Genomic DNA, 14,844 nt, shown 5'->3' with positions numbered 1-14,844 from the left:
AGAGAATAAGAGGCTGGAGTTCAAGTTTTCTTTCACTTTCTGTTTCTGACAAACAAAACTAAACTCCAGCCTCTGCCTGATTGGTTAAACTGTGTTTTTGTCCTGGTTGGGGTTAGGTGGAGCTGCATTCAGTCAGACTCTGACGTCCTGCAGTCAAACTTGTCTCCGTGTCTCTGAAGTCAGTTGAGACGTTTCAGGATTACCTCTGACAGAAATGCTGAAAAGCTTCAAACTCAAGACATTTTCTTGAAACAGCTGGATCATGAGGTGAGTGATGGGAAACATCCGAGATTTGATGATCAGATTCATCTCATGTTGTGCTCAGTTGACCTTTCTAACCTGGTTTGACCTTTCTGTTCTGGTTTTCTGTATCTCCCTCATTGGTAGAGAAAATTGAGTGAGTTTAGGTACAGCAGGTCAAAGGTCAGACTAAAGCTAACAGACATTATACTCTTCTTGTGTTGTTCACCAGTCCCAATTTATCCTTTGTAGTTTCATCACTTGATGATCCTGAACCATTTCTATGCTTTCTAACGATGACACAGTTAGAAAGAACTTTCTAACTGACATGTCCTGTAACCGGTGGGTTGTCGGTTTGAAACCGCCTCTGTCCCTGTGTCCATGTGAAGATGCTTCACTTGCCTGACCTGCAGGTGGAGGTCACAGTTCTCTGGTCAGTTCAGGGCAGCTGTGGCTACCATGTAGCCCTCTACCATCAGTGTCTGAGTGTGAATGATGAATGAAGCGCTTTGGAGTCCTCTGGACTTGATGCAGCGCAGTAACAGTACAAGTCATTCACTCTACTTCTTCATGTTTCCCTGCGATCATCATTTTATTCTCTCTGAACAGATTAACTTTGTTTTCATGATTTCCCAGCAGCTCTACAGAGACGTCAGAGTCCAGACTCAAGGCCCTGCAGAGCCACTTCACCTGGGAGCTGCAACCCTCCAGGTCCAAACTGACCTACCTGCGGGACGCCCTGGGAGACATCGGTACCGATGAGGGAAACTTCTGGCTGGGTCACATCTACAACCTGCGGGGCTTCGTCCAGTACCAGCTGGGCTCTAGTAAAGACGCCCTGGACCTCTTCAACCGGGCCGCTGAGACCTTCCAGAGGCAGAGAAACGCTGTTGAAGGTCCCTGGCTGATGGTGAACTTTGGGAATCGGGCCTGGCTGCACCATCACCTGGGAGAAGATGAGAGGAGTGAAGACTTCCTGTCAAAGGTCGACGGTCTGATGAGCAAATACCCGGCTCCACCTGAGGTAGAGCGCCACCCAGAGGTCTTGGCTGAGAAGGCCTTGACCCTGATGAAGTTTGATAGAGAGAAGCAGCAGCAGGCTGCAGAGCTCTTCCAGAGAGCCATCCGGATGCAGCCGGACACCGTGGAGTGGCAGAGCAGCTACGCCATACTATCAGCACAAAATCTAGAAGAAAGCATAAAGAAGCTGTTCGCTGAGCGGCTGGAGACGCTGAGATCAGCCAAAGAACAAGATCCAGAGAACTTATGCATCGCTGCTCTTTATCTGGAGGCCAAAGCTGAAAATGGAGAAATTGTCCAGGATGAAGCTCGAGTTTTGGCTGAGAAGCTGAAAGAGAAACCTGCCAACAGCTACAGTGGAATCAACCCATTGCTGCGTCTGAACAGAAGGTTTAAACTGGAAGACGACGCAGATGAAGCTGCAGACGAAGCTCTGAATCAAACCCAACAGCAAAGATCTGATGCGGAGAATCTCACTAAGAAGATCCTTAGAGACAACAAACCTGACAGCAACGAGATCAACAGAGCAATCAGACTCTGGGAGGAAGTGATTCTTAATGATCCCCAACCCAAACTTGAAGATAAAATTACTTTAGCAAAGCTAGACAAAGAGAGAGCTGAGCAGATTTACCAAGAGCTGCTGGAAAGAGAAGATCTGGATCCAGCAGGAAAACAGATGCTTTACAACTATTACGCCAAACATTTATACTTTCAGAAAGATGACAGATGCAAATCTATTAAGTACCACATGATGGCAGCAGAGATCCAGGAAGAGTCCAAATATCGACATGCCAGCATCACAGAGCTGAAGAAGACCTGGACAAGAGAAACGTCCAGAAGAAACGGAGACGCTGATCTGTGCCAACGCATCCAGGAGTTTCTGGCCAGACTGGGAATTCAACCTGAAACCCAGAACCTCCAAATGTGATCAGATCATGTTCTAGTTCACATGAGCATCAAATATGAGCTGAATTACAGAATCTTTTAAAATCAAACAATCAGCTTTTACTTCCAGTCCCTCGGACCGACTAAGGAAAGGAGATCAGGCTTTTTCTGTTGTTGCTCCTAATTTATGGAACAATTTGCCTTTTCAGATTAGATCTGCTAGCAGTCTGGATCATTTTAAATCGCTTCTCAAAACTCATTTTTATTCGTTGGCTTTTAACTGAAGCAATTTCTTGATATTCTGTTTTTATCTATTTGTGTTACTGTCGTTCCTGTGCAGCACTTTGGTGCAGTTTTATACCTGTTTTAAAGTGTTATATAAATAAATTTGACATTGAATTATTTAGACAAGCAAGTTGTTGTCATATCTATATCTGGGTCTTTTTCTGTAGCTTTATTTTATTATTATTATTTTTTTTTGCTAAATAAAAGTTGGAGTTTCACTGTCTGGTTCTTTCATTACTTCCTTTAATTGTAAATTCAAAAATAAATACACAGCTCCACCTGGAGGCCACAGCTGAGATGACATGGACTCTGCTGATGTCAGAGGAAAAGCTGCTGGCAGAAGTTTGATGGTGGCTTTTTATTTAACAGCCTAAAAACATGTTGGTGTAAACAGAAGACGAGTAAAATAAGTTTCAAGATGCAAAGTTTGTATCCAAAAAGAGAAAAGCTTCAGCTGAAGTTACATTGGTCTCTATTCTAAATGCTGCTGGACCCAGTGAAGCGGTTCTGGTTCTGCATCTGCATGAGAACCCAACAGTTTCTGCTTGGATCCTGATCGTTGATAATATCGTCTGATATTCTCCGTCTTGTTTACAGTGTATGAATAAACCGATTCAGTGATTGATAATTGATCTTTTAATAAACCTGTTGAATGAACACAAATACACTTTAATTCCCCAAAGTGACAAAAGATACATGAGAAACTTCAGTAACTTGTTTTAAAACTAAACGATAAAGTAAAACAAAAACTAAACAGTGAAATCCTAAATCCTTCAGAATAAAAGGCTACAGATTATGACTATATCTGCTGATATCATTTACATATTAAGCCGATCGTCACATCATCATTTGAATGGAAAACAAACTAATTCACTGAACAAAACTCTCAAGTGTTTCAGTAGCGGAGTTGAGAAATGCCAGAAACTTACAATTATAAAGACAAAAACTTATAAACTTATAAAGACAAAAACTTATAAACTTATAAAGACAAAAACTTATAAACTTATAAAGACAAAAACTTATAAACTTATAAAGACAAAAACTCCCCAAACAGTGAAGCTGCTGAGTTCATGTCTGCTTGTCGGTTAACGACCCACAATCCTTCAATGCATCACATGACCAAAAGCCAAGCCATTCCTCTACAAACACAAATTCAACTTTGATCTTTAGTTTCAATGACGCCTTTTAACTTGATGCATTAAATCCATATTAATTTCATGTACTTCTCATTTTCATTCGTTTTCTGTAAAGATTGTCATTCTTCATGAAGGATCCCAGAAAAACATTCATTTTGTTGCCCTGAAATAAAAACTACATGAATTGAATATGTTAAAGTTTCTTCATTTTAGCTTCAAGCATTTGAAAGTAATCTGATCTAGTTAGAAAAGGCCGACGCCTCATTCCGGCGGCTGAAACGTAAAAGGTTTGTCCTGTGAGTGAGCGGCGGCCGTGTGGCGAGTCAGATCAGCACTGAGAGAGAAACACACACCGCAGACCTCACACGCAAAGCCTTTCTCACCCACATGAACCTTCATGTGAGTCACTACGTTATTCTTCTGAACAAAACGTTTCCCGCAGACGTGACATGAGAACGGTCTCTCCCCGGTGTGAGTTCTCATGTGAACAGTGTACTGGTAGCTCTGAATGAATCCTTTCCCACAGATCTGACAGGAGAAACGCTTCTCGCCTGTGTGAGTTCTGATGTGATTATATAAATAAAACTGGTTAAAACTTTTACCACAAATTTGGCAAAAAGCCCGATTTCCAACTCTGAGCCTCTTTCCTTTAGCTCTGCCTCTGTTGCTCAGTTTCAAACCTGCAGCTCTGCTTGGTCCCGAGTCTCCATCGTCTCTTTGGTTCTGGTTTAGGTTCTGAGCTTCATGATAGTTCTGAGACGAGCTCTGAGACGAGCTCTGAGACGAGCGCTGAGACGAGCTCTGAGACGAGCTCTGAGACGAGCTCTGGCGTCCGTCTGGTTCTGGTTCTCTTTCCTTCATGACAGAATCAGTCTGCTGATTCAGAACCAGCTGCTCTTCAACCCGACTGATCCAGATTTCACCGTCTTCCTCCTTCAACTGCAGAAGTTCTGGTTCCTCCAGGCTAAGTGCCATCTGTGGTGGGCCGGGTTCCTCTCTTTCCCTCGTCATCTGCCATTGTTCTGGTTTCTCTTGGTCCAAACTGAAGTCAGAATCCTGCTGATGCGTTTGGACGTCCTTCTCCAGTTCTGGAAGTTCTGGACAAACAAGATCCTCATTAAAGTGACAGTAACTCTAGATAACTGGTTTTAACAGCATTCAGTTCAACACGTCACCATGATAACGTGTTCATTCCCTTTAAGCTGCAGTCAAAGGGAATGAAAACTAAAAGGAGCTTTTATTATCAGCTGACACTAACCTGGCTCCATCCAGTAATGAGCAGACCTGAACACTCTGGACCGGGTGGCGGGTCAACATACAATCTGTCCTAAATTACTCCAAACCCCATTCAATACCGATACTTTAACTAGGCCATTTATTCCAGTTTAATTACAATTCAATTCTGTCTCCTGTTATTTCAATAATTAAAATATTTTGCTAACCAAAAACTTCAAGACATGATTTTTAAATTACAAAACTTGTTTCTAACTGAATTCAAATGTTAACACTTAAAATCTTCAACAATTTATTTGTCTGAGGGATTTTTGCAGGAAAATTAAAGGCAGAGAAAACAAACAATTAAAGGTTTTTAATGTTTTTAAATCCAAGCTGAGATTTTAGGTTTTATTCTCTAAACTCGGAGCTTCAGAACCAGAACCCTGAGCTGCAGACTGTCCCTGCTCCGTCCCCAGCAGAACCCGCCCGGTACCGAACCTGCTCGCTGTGGGCTGACCCGGTTCTGCTCGGTTCGGGTCCAGCGGACCGACCTGCGGGGTTCTGCTCGGTTTGGGTCCAGCGGACCTACCTGCGGGGTTCTGCTCGGTTCGGGTCCAGCTGAGGTCCAGCAGCCTCCGCTGCCGGTCGATCTCCTCCTCGTACCGGACGATGGTTTTTTCCAGCTGGGTGAAGATTTCTTCAGCAGCAGCAGTTAGTCTCTCTCTGATAAACTCCCTCAGAGGCTCAACGGAACACATTGTTGCTGCGCAGAACCGCAACAGAACCGCAGCAGAACCCGGACACAGCACAGCTGCTAGCAGGAGGCTAACCGGAAGTTAGCAACCGAGCTGCTTCCCGTTCCGCAGCGGTAAAACGCAGCCTGCTGCTGCCACCTGCTGGACAGAACTGAAGCACAACGTGAACGTTAAAAGAAAACAGAAATAAATACAGAAATATTTTATTAAAGATTTCCTGAAATCCAGAAACGAACTCAAAGAGCTAAATCTGGTTTAAAGTTATTTCTGTAAAACCTAAACTGTCTTCTGTGATATTTTTATCTCATCACAAGTTTTTAATGTTAGATACAAAATTATGTAGTCCCTTTGCAAAATATTTAGTTATTTCACTTGTAACTCATTGTTAAAATAGCAGAATTATTCACCATCAAACCCAGATAATTACATTTTAACATCATGTTTTACTGCACTGACAATGGAAACAGACATCTGGTTCTTCTGGGTCCAGATTCATTAAACTGGCTGCTTCGTTGATAGCAGCATTGAAAACTTCTGGTTTCTATGTCTGGATATTGTGATTCAAAAAAGGTCTATTTAAAGCCACCGACACAAATGAATAACATTTTTTAATGTCGATTATGTCTAAGAATCCGGTTTTGATAACCAGTGTTTCTAATTGTTTTCATCAGTTAATATGTTTTAAGAAATAAACAGTGAAATCCTGAAACTGACTTTCACTTGACCAAAACTTCAATCATAAGTCTGACCTCTGAAGTTCACTGGGAAAAGATGACAATAATTCTGTTATATTTTGGCCTCTTGTTTCCTCGGTAACAACGTTTTGGATGGAAATACAAAAAACAAAAATTTGTCTTTAGAGTGAAAGTTTTCAGAAATGAAACATGTCGTCTAAACTCAAACCCTAAACATTTCTCACAAGGTGCTAAAACAGGGGTGGGCAGTCCTGGTCCTGGAGGGCCGGTGTCCTGCAACTCTCCCTGGTCCAAAACCCCTGAATCCAATAACTGAATGACCTCCTAACTGCAGTCCAGTTCTCCAGAGTCCTGCTAGTGACTCATTATTTGACTCAGGTGTGTTGAAGTAGAGATATGTCTAAAAGCTGCAGAGACCCTCCAGGCCCAGGAGAGCCCACCCCGGTGCTAAAATGTTGACATGCAGTTAAAAATATATTCTATATATTATTTCACTTTTTACAAGCTCGTGTATTTAATCTTTTTATTTATATGTATTTTCAATATGGAAGATGCCAGATGAACAATTTTATTGCCATTTAAGTACATATTGAAACATAAATATATTGGTTAAATATTCACCTTTAACACTGGAGTTTTAGGACAATCAGGCTATAGAAGTTAAAGTTCCTGAACTTTAACTTCTCAACTATTTCATTGTCATCAGAGCAAATAAATTACATCTCCCAGCATTTATGAACATCAACATTGAATTTGAAATGACAAACCTGGCTGAAGCTTCATCCAGACGGCTGACATGAGAAAGGTTTCTCCTCTGAGTGAGCGGCCATGTGACGAGTCAGATTAGCACTGCGAGAGAAACACAGACCGCAGACCTCACAGGGGAAGCGTTTCTCACCTGCGTGAACCTTCATGTGAGTTACAACATTATTCTTCTGAATAAAACGTTTCCCGCAGATATGACATGAGAAAGGCCTCTCCCCTGTGTGAGTTCTCATGTGATGCTTTAAATTACTCCTGTCACTGAAACTTTTTCCACATGTCTCACAAGAGTACGGCTTCTCACCTGTGTGAGTTCTTGTGTGAGTAATTAAATTATCTTTTTGGATAAAACATTTCCCACAGACCTGACACTCAAACGGTTTCTCACCTGTGTGCGTTCTCAGGTGACGAGTTAAATAAATTTTCCGACTAAAGTCCTTTTTGCAGGTCTGACATGGGAAAGGTTTGATACCTGTGTGAGTGCTCATGTGCGAGGCTAACAGATCGTTGCGAGAGAAATCTTTCCCACAAATTTCACATGGATGGTGTGCCCCACCTGAGTGAATTCTCATGTGAGTAACTAAGTTATTTTTTTGGATGAAGCTTTTCCCACATGTCTGACACAAATAAGGTCTTTCTCCGGTGTGAGTTCTCATGTGAACAGTACACTGATAACTTTGAATGAAACTCTTTCCACAGGTTTTACAGGAGAAACGTTTCTCTCCTGTGTGAGTTCTTATGTGGTCATATAAGTAGCACTGGTTGAAACTTTTACCACAAATCTTGCAAAAAGCCCTTTTTTCAACTCTGTGCCTCTTTAGTTTGGTTTTATCACCATTATTTTGTTTCAAAACTTGATCTCTACTTTTATCTTTGTCGTTGATCAGGTTCTGGTTTAGGTTCTGAGCTTCATGATAGCTCTGAGACGAGCTCTGAGACGAGCTCTGAGACGAGCGCTGAGACGAGCTCTGAGACGAGCGCTGAGACGAGCTCTGAGACGAGCTCTGGCCTCCGTCTGGTTCTGCGTCCCTCATGACAGAATCAGTCTGCTGATTCAGAACCAGCTGCTCTTCAACCCGACTGATCCAGATTTCACCGTCTTCCTCCTTCAACTGCAGAAGTTCTGGTTCCTTCGATTCAGTTTTCATCTGAAGGGGATCAGAGTCTTTTTGGTCGTTCTTCCTCTGCCATTGTTCTGGTTTCTCCTGGTCCAAACTGGAGTCAGTCTGTTGTTCTGAAGACTGTTGACCCGTTTGGACGTCTTTCTCCTCACAGGCATCACAACCTGGTAGTCCTGGACAAACAAAGTCACTATTAATGTGAGTGTGAGGAAATAAATGGTCACTTAAATCATTTCAAGGTTCTTTAAATCCTTTCAACAAACAATATGACGAAAGTGAAACTTGACAAGTTTCCAATCTGCTCAGAACATCAGATCTCATTCAAAAAGACGGATAGTAACTGATTTGTAATTCTTTATTTCAGAAAACCGGCAGCAGTAAAAGGATTATATCAGCATGAATAAATCAACTTTTACTAATTTAAATATTCACGTTCCTCAAAGAACTGGTTGGACGTTTACATTCATAGTGACACTGAAAACGATTATCTCAACACCTCGTCACTTTAGACCTGATGCTAAAATACAGCATTATAAGAGATCAGACAATGCAGACAACTAGTAAGCAACCTGATCCATGGTAATGTAATATTTACTCTTTAACAAAATGATGATCTTTTAATGAGTGTTATTTCCTCACTGAGGCTCTGCTTTCATTCAAAACTCTGAAGAACAACATGAGCACTCCTGCTTAATGTAGAAAACAGCCAACAGCTGAAAACAAAGATCATATTTTCATCAATCATAAAGCTATATCTATCTATCCATCCATCCATCTATCCGTCCGTCAACAGACTAAGTTGATTGTGTCTCTCCACTCTTCATGTTGTTAAATGTATCTGTAACATATCTTGTACATTTGGAAGGACTTAAATACCTGAGCTATATATGTTTATACGGGATCAACTAGTTTTTTTTTACTAGTTGTACCGGAGAAAATCTGTTATGCACTTGTTTTTGTTTGTTTTCTTTGGCGGACCGTCCGTCTATTCTAGGTTTCTTTTCAGTCGTTTAAAATCTCCCCTTTCCTCTCGCTCTGTCTGTACATCACAGTTTTCCCCAATCAATATCAGCAAAAAACCTTTAAGACATAAAAGATCAGCTAAGCTCCTCCTGCTGTTGTTTTATTTCCCACAACTTTCTTTAAAGGGCCAGTATCACATGATTTCCAATCACAAAAAGGCATTTTAAAGCACAAACAGATAACTATGTTACCTTTAGAAGTTGTTATAAAAATGCCATAAATATCAAATATGACTCAAAAGAAATGTTACTTCCTGATTTAACACCTAGAAACTGGGCCTCTGTCTCTTTAAGAAACTCCTGCTCTTCCTGAAGCTCCGCCTCCAGGAAGTCTTCCCAACATGGCTCCTCTATTAAACCTTTAACATTTTTATTTTACCAGCACTGCTCTGAGCAGCAGTTCCGTCCGTTTATTGCTAATTGCTGCTGGCTAGTCTGAATGAGCTGAGTGGGGGAGGAGCTAAGCCTTGAAGGCGGGGCTAGGTCCACCCAGGCATATAACAGATGAATGGCTGCCATGGAGATTAAAGGATTTCTGAAACATGAACAGTGCAGGGAAAAACATTACAACATGATTTTAGGTGACACTGTCCCTTTAAGAAAGGTTTTTCCGTTGGACCTCCCTGTTGTTACTAAGGTGACTGGAGATGCTGCAGGTACCAGATGCTGTAATGAAGTCAGTACAGCAGAACCTCGGTTCTGTTGCAAAAGGAAAGTTCGACCCGGGAAACAGAAACCGGAAATATTATCAGTCCAAAATTCTGCAAACAAATATTTATACTTTGGAAAAAATAATAAATCTGGAGATGCCAACTAAAGCAAAGACACCAAGAAAAAATCATTCAGAACTGTGATAATATATTTAACATGTTGGACTTTAGTCACAGGGCTGCACAGTTGGTAGCTCTGTTGCCTTTCAGCAAGAAGGTCCTGGGTTCGATTCCCGGCCCGGGTTCTTCTGCACAGAGTCTGCATGTTCTCCCTGTGCCTGGCGGGTTCTCTCCGGGTTCTCCGGCTTCCTCCATAGTCCAAAAACTAAGTGTGTGTGTGTGTGTGTGGTTGTTTGTCCTGGTTGTCTCTGTGTTGCCCTGCGACAGACTGGCTACCTGTCCAGGTGACCCCGCCTCTCGCCCAGAACACAGCTGGAGAGAAACCAGCAACTCCTGAACATCACATCATCTTCATCACATTATCATCTTCATCACATCTTTATTCCAGACACAAACAAGGTCCAACAGGAAGAGGACGAAACAAACAAAATAAAATATAAACATGACGTAATATCAATCATCAATAAATATTGATATATTTTCTAATATTTCTGTGATTCGGTCCGGTTCTGCTGCCAGCTGGACCTGAATGCTGATCAATAATATTCTGACATGTGTTATATAATCTTTGCTTTATGATCCAGTTGCCCCAGCAGAACCCGCCCGGTACCGAACCTGCTCACTGTGGACTGACCCGGTTCTGCTCGGTTTGGGTCCAGCGGACCTACCTGCGGGGTTCTGCTCGGTTCGGGTCCAGCTGAGGTCCAGCAGCCTCCGCTGCCGGTCGATCTCCTCCTCGTACCGGACGATGGTTTTTTCCAGCTGGGTGAAGATTTCTTCAGCAGCAGCAGTTAGTCTCTCTCTGATAAACTCCCTCAGAGGCTCAACGGAACACATTGTTGCTGCGCAGAACCGCAACAGAACCGCAGCAGAACCCGGACACAGCACAGCTGCTAGCAGGAGGCTAACCGGAAGTTAGCCACCGAGCTGCTATTTGTTAGCAAGCGGACTCTCGGGGCTTCAGCGCCCCCTGCTGGAGGCCGTCAGAGAAAATGAGGGAAAAAAAGTCTCAATTAAATGAAAACATTTTATACGATCAAATAATTCATATTTATGTTCATTTTCAAACGTAATATTCAAAATCTCTACATGTTGCAACAATTTTTTTATCTTTTTTTAATGATTTTTTTGGGCCTTTATTTGATGGTTAACTGCCACGAATGAGGCAGGAAGACACGGGGCAAAGGTCACCAGGCTGGGAATCGAACCTGCGACAGCAGACTGAGGCCTCCATGTGGGCTGTGCTGAACCACCGCGCCACCACAGACCACCCAACAAGTTTCAATCTTAATCACAAAAAAGGGAATTTTGTGGCTCAATTATATTTTTAACCTCTTCTGTAGTTTTGTAACTTCCATAATTTATAATGAGAGTAAAATGAGAGGTTTAAATCTTAAGCAAGGCGAGCATTAAACATGATTTATTTTGCTTCTCGGCTGTAATTTCTACTTTTCAATCGTTGAAGTTTCTGTATTTCTGTTCATAACCAAGCAGTGTTTCAGTACAGGTTGTCCATCTGTAAGGAATTATTACTGTTAAGATGAATAATAAATGATGTTGATGTGCAGAAACAGAAATAAATTCAGGAGCAGAATGTCCTTTGATTGACAAAACGTTCGTATTTTCACAAGATTAAAAACATAACATTTCTAAGTTATACCTTCTGTTTTAAATAAAAAAAGTTGCGACAGAAACATTTTCCACTCTGACGCTTCAGTTCCCAGTTAAACAGCAGCAGGAGTTTGTTCAAATGATTTAAAGGTTAGATTTCCATAAAAAAGATAAATAACATCAAAACTTAACTGAGGATGATGAGAATAACATAAAAGTTAAAGTATAATAGAATCACTAAAGAATTGCACCTCAGAAAAATAACCTAAAACTGCAAAATCATGAAATATTCCCAGAAAAATATTAAAGGAAATAAATACAAATATATTTCAGTTCAATTAGAATTAAACACTAATCACCACCAAGTGGTGTAGTCTGTGCTGCTGTTTGACCTCTGACCCCAGTGAAGCTGGACTTTCAGCCTGGCCTGTCCAGGTTCTGCCGGGTCCAGAGATGCCAGAACAAAAGGAAATGACCAAATATGGACTGAAAAAGCTCAGACCGTTTGAAGGACCCAGGATCTCTAACATCTGTCTGACGTTCTAAACTTGCTGATATTTAAATCTGTTGTATTTTGTTACATCATCATCGTTCATCCAATTCCTGTGAATTTTGAGTGAAATTTTAAAATCAACCAGGATCCATAAATCATCAGATGTTGATGCTAAAGATGGAGCAAACATTTCAGATCCGTGCTTCTGGTGAGGCACAGACCCACCAGCAGATGGCAGAGTTTATCCTCATTAAGCACATTAAATCTTTTTTTGGAAAAGCCTTAAATCACCTGAAGAGACATGAAAACTTTATGAAATTGAGTTAATTATTTTGAATTTTGACATTTCCATCAACCTGTTCTGATGCCATGCGTCCAACTGTGCATAAAAACGATGGAAACGTAGTTATGTTTAGTAGTCGCATATCCACCACTGTCCTAAAACACTCACTGTGAAGTTCTTGTTTCTGCAACGTTAAACCGTAAAACTGAGATTCTGTACAAGTTGAATGTGTTAGAGACATGAAGCAGCGTTAACACAGAAGCAACGAGGAAGAACTGACAGCTGCAGGAACGCCACGCCTTCTGAGGGCGGCCATGTTGGAAATGGGCAGAGCATCCGTCTCCCCTCCTCCAGTCAGACCGCCTTCATAGCCGCCATGGAAACGCACAGCGTTCCTCTTGTGAATCCTGGTGTGGGCGGTCAGGTTGCTCTTCCTCTGGAAGTGTTTCCCGCAGGTGAGACAGGGGAAGGGTTTCTCCCCGGTGTGCGTGCGCATGTGGACGTTCAGGTTTCCCCTCTGGCAGAAGCTCTTGCCGCAGACGAGGCAGGGGAAAGGTTTCTCCCCGGTGTGGATCCTCATGTGGACGATGAGGCTGAAGTGTTTGCGGAAGCTGCGGCCGCAGCTGGCGCAGGTGAACGGGTTCCCGCCGGCGTGCAGCCGCAGGTGTTTGGTCAGGCTTCCCTTCTGCCTGAAAGACTTGCTGCACATCTTACAGGAAAACGGAGTCTGCCGAAGCTTCGGCTCCGCCCGCTTCCCGCTCTGTTCATCACGGCTCAGCTCATCGTGGCTGCTCGCCTCCGGCTCTTCATCCTGGGCTCCGGCGCCCGGTTCTGATGGGCCCGGTTCTGATGGGACCGGGTCCAGGTTGCTGTCCTCTCCATCCTCTTCAGCTGGACTCACCGTGAAGGAATCGGCCTCCTGCTTGAGACGGAGCTGCTCTTCATCTCGACCCGCGATCTCATCGTCCGGCTCCTCTTTCACCCGCACACACTCTGGGTCCCGGTCCACAGTTTCTGGTTCTGGTTCCGCCGGTCCAGAAAGCGTCTCGTGGTTGGAGAGCAGCGGCGCCATCAGAACCTGCTGCTTCCTGCTCAGAAGACGCCGCTGGACGTCTGGAGGGAACCAGAGGAAAACATGAGAGGAGATCAGAACCACTGGACCCAGAGAGCGGTTCTGGTCCCACAGGCCCGCTCCGGAGGAACCAGGATTACATCCGGTTCCTGTCCAAAACCTGACCGTCTCCATGGTAACTGACAGGTTGGAGTCAGTCAGTCCGTTACCATGGAGACAGTCAACTTCCCTGCACCGTCTGTTTACAACTAAAAAAATATTTATTTCTTTTTATCAGGATTTTCAGTTTCTAAAATAGTTTTGAGGTAATAAAAAAACATGATACATTTTAAATGTTTACATTTATTTTGCAGAACTTTCGGTGGTTTTGATACAGACAGAAAATTCATTTCTGAGTCTGAGACCAAATGTTGACAAAGAGTCACTTTAATAACCAGATGTGACTTTTTAACATCTGTTTTCTTGGTTTTGTTGTGTTTTAATCATAACTCTTTGTGTTTTAGATTTTATTTAGTCACTAACACTTTAAATGAACATTTAGCGTTATTTATTACAGGGCAGTGCTGAACTGGAGGAATTCATTCTTCACACTGAAAAGTCTGAAAACAATCAAGATTTAAAGAGGAGCATCAAGAGCAAATGAGGTGGATTAGCAGAGCTAGCTAACCACAGAGTAGATCATCTCTGGTGCCTGGATATTGAACTGTTACCATGTCAACCGCAACAATCTTCAGTCAGAGGCCTCATCTGATTAGTTGGAAGACTGACTGCTACTGGAGGTTCGTCCACAAAGTCAAATTCAGCTTTGAGCTGAAAAACTAAAACATTCAGTCTGAGGCCAGAAGGCGCAGAATGTTCAGCAGATTCTCCACCGGAAGTTTGCAGCAACCGAACTGCGCGTTGCTGTTTGGACCGGAAAGGTTTTGGGATCTGATCCGAGAATCTTCATATTGACCATCGGACCGAGTTCTGCCCGGTTCGGGTCCAGCGGACCGACCTGCGGGGTTCTGCTCGGTTCGGGTCCAGCGGACCGACCTGCGGGGTTCTGCTCGGTTCGGGTCCAGCTGAGGTCCAGCAGCCTCCGCTGCCGGTCGATCTCCTCCTCGTACCGGACGATGGTTTTTTCCAGCTGGGTGAAGATTTCTTCAGCAGCAGCAGTTAGTCTCTCTCTGATAAACTCCCTCAGAGGCTCAACGGAACACATTGTTGCTGCGCAGAACCGCAACAGAACCGCAGCAGAACCCGGACACAGCACAGCTGCTAGCAGGAGGCTAACCGGAAGTTAGCCACCGAGCTGCTTCCTGTTCGAACTGGAACCCAGAACGCAGCGGCTTTACCGCCCCCTGCTGGAGAGACGTGGTTAACGCGACATTAAAGAATCCTAGTGACAAAGCGGAACCGGAACTTGATATTCTTTGT

The 14,844-nt window shown here is 43.1% G+C and overlaps 4 protein-coding genes across 5 annotated transcripts; 1 reads left to right on the top strand and 3 right to left on the bottom strand.

Annotated features, from left to right (window-relative positions):
• The first annotated feature begins 153 nt into the window (after nt 1–153).
• LOC129379199 (interferon-induced protein with tetratricopeptide repeats 5-like) lies at nt 154–2,618 on the top strand. Of its 2 annotated transcripts, none has more exons than XM_055059864.1 (2): nt 154–267; nt 880–2,618. In XM_055059864.1, exons 1-2 carry the CDS (start codon nt 263–265, stop codon nt 2,186–2,188), a joined length of 1,314 nt encoding a protein of 437 aa, XP_054915839.1. In that variant the 5' UTR covers nt 154–262; the 3' UTR covers nt 2,189–2,618. The 2 variants fall into 2 exon arrangements, with proteins under 2 accessions (XP_054915839.1, XP_054915833.1); XM_055059858.1 differs by having other exon boundaries at nt 877–2,618.
• A 452-nt stretch (nt 2,619–3,070) lies between these two features.
• On the bottom strand, nt 3,071–5,341 carry LOC129379384 (zinc finger protein 260-like). The gene is made up of 2 exons (XM_055060148.1): nt 5,333–5,341; nt 3,071–4,663 (listed from the first exon to the last, which is right to left on the bottom strand). The coding sequence occupies exon 2, from the start codon at nt 4,575–4,577 to the stop codon at nt 3,828–3,830; it is 750 nt and encodes a 249-aa protein (XP_054916123.1). The 5' UTR covers nt 4,578–4,663; nt 5,333–5,341; the 3' UTR covers nt 3,071–3,827.
• A 1,437-nt stretch (nt 5,342–6,778) lies between these two features.
• On the bottom strand, nt 6,779–11,004 carry LOC129379137 (zinc finger protein OZF-like). The gene is made up of 2 exons (XM_055059767.1): nt 10,635–11,004; nt 6,779–8,287 (listed from the first exon to the last, which is right to left on the bottom strand). Exons 1-2 carry the CDS (start codon nt 10,801–10,803, stop codon nt 7,011–7,013), a joined length of 1,446 nt encoding a protein of 481 aa, XP_054915742.1. The 5' UTR covers nt 10,804–11,004; the 3' UTR covers nt 6,779–7,010.
• Nucleotides 11,005–11,370: 366 nt separating this feature from the next.
• Nucleotides 11,371–14,730, bottom strand: LOC129379314 (zinc finger protein 41 homolog). Its single transcript, XM_055060035.1, has 2 exons — nt 14,461–14,730; nt 11,371–13,466 (listed from the first exon to the last, which is right to left on the bottom strand). The coding sequence occupies exons 1-2, from the start codon at nt 14,627–14,629 to the stop codon at nt 12,604–12,606; spliced, it is 1,032 nt and encodes a 343-aa protein (XP_054916010.1). The 5' UTR covers nt 14,630–14,730; the 3' UTR covers nt 11,371–12,603.
• Nucleotides 14,731–14,844: the final 114 nt, after the last annotated feature.

This window comes from Poeciliopsis prolifica, unplaced genomic scaffold (assembly GCF_027474105.1).
Source record: "Poeciliopsis prolifica strain line A6 unplaced genomic scaffold, Auburn_PproV2 SCAFFOLD002, whole genome shotgun sequence".
NCBI classification, from domain to species: Eukaryota; Metazoa; Chordata; class Actinopteri; order Cyprinodontiformes; family Poeciliidae; genus Poeciliopsis; species Poeciliopsis prolifica.
This window is presented reverse-complemented; position numbering and strand designations above follow the sequence as displayed.

What these genes read in the sequence shown, in the direction of transcription:
- LOC129379137 (XM_055059767.1), bottom strand. Translation starts at nt 10,803, where the DNA reads ATGTGTTCCGTTGAGCCTCTGAGGGAGTTTATCAGAGAGAGACTAACT. An exon ending in AACCGAGCAGAACCCCGCAG is followed by an intron (nt 8,288 to 10,634) that starts GTAGGTCCGCTG and finishes TTGTTTGTCCAG; the next exon opens with GACTACCAGGTTGTGATGCC.
- LOC129379314 (XM_055060035.1), bottom strand. Translation starts at nt 14,629, where the DNA reads ATGTGTTCCGTTGAGCCTCTGAGGGAGTTTATCAGAGAGAGACTAACT. An exon ending in AACCGAGCAGAACCCCGCAG is followed by an intron (nt 13,467 to 14,460) that starts GTCGGTCCGCTG and finishes GGTTCCCTCCAG; the next exon opens with ACGTCCAGCGGCGTCTTCTG.
- LOC129379384 (XM_055060148.1), bottom strand. Translation starts at nt 4,577, where the DNA reads ATGACGAGGGAAAGAGAGGAACCCGGCCCACCACAGATGGCACTTAGC.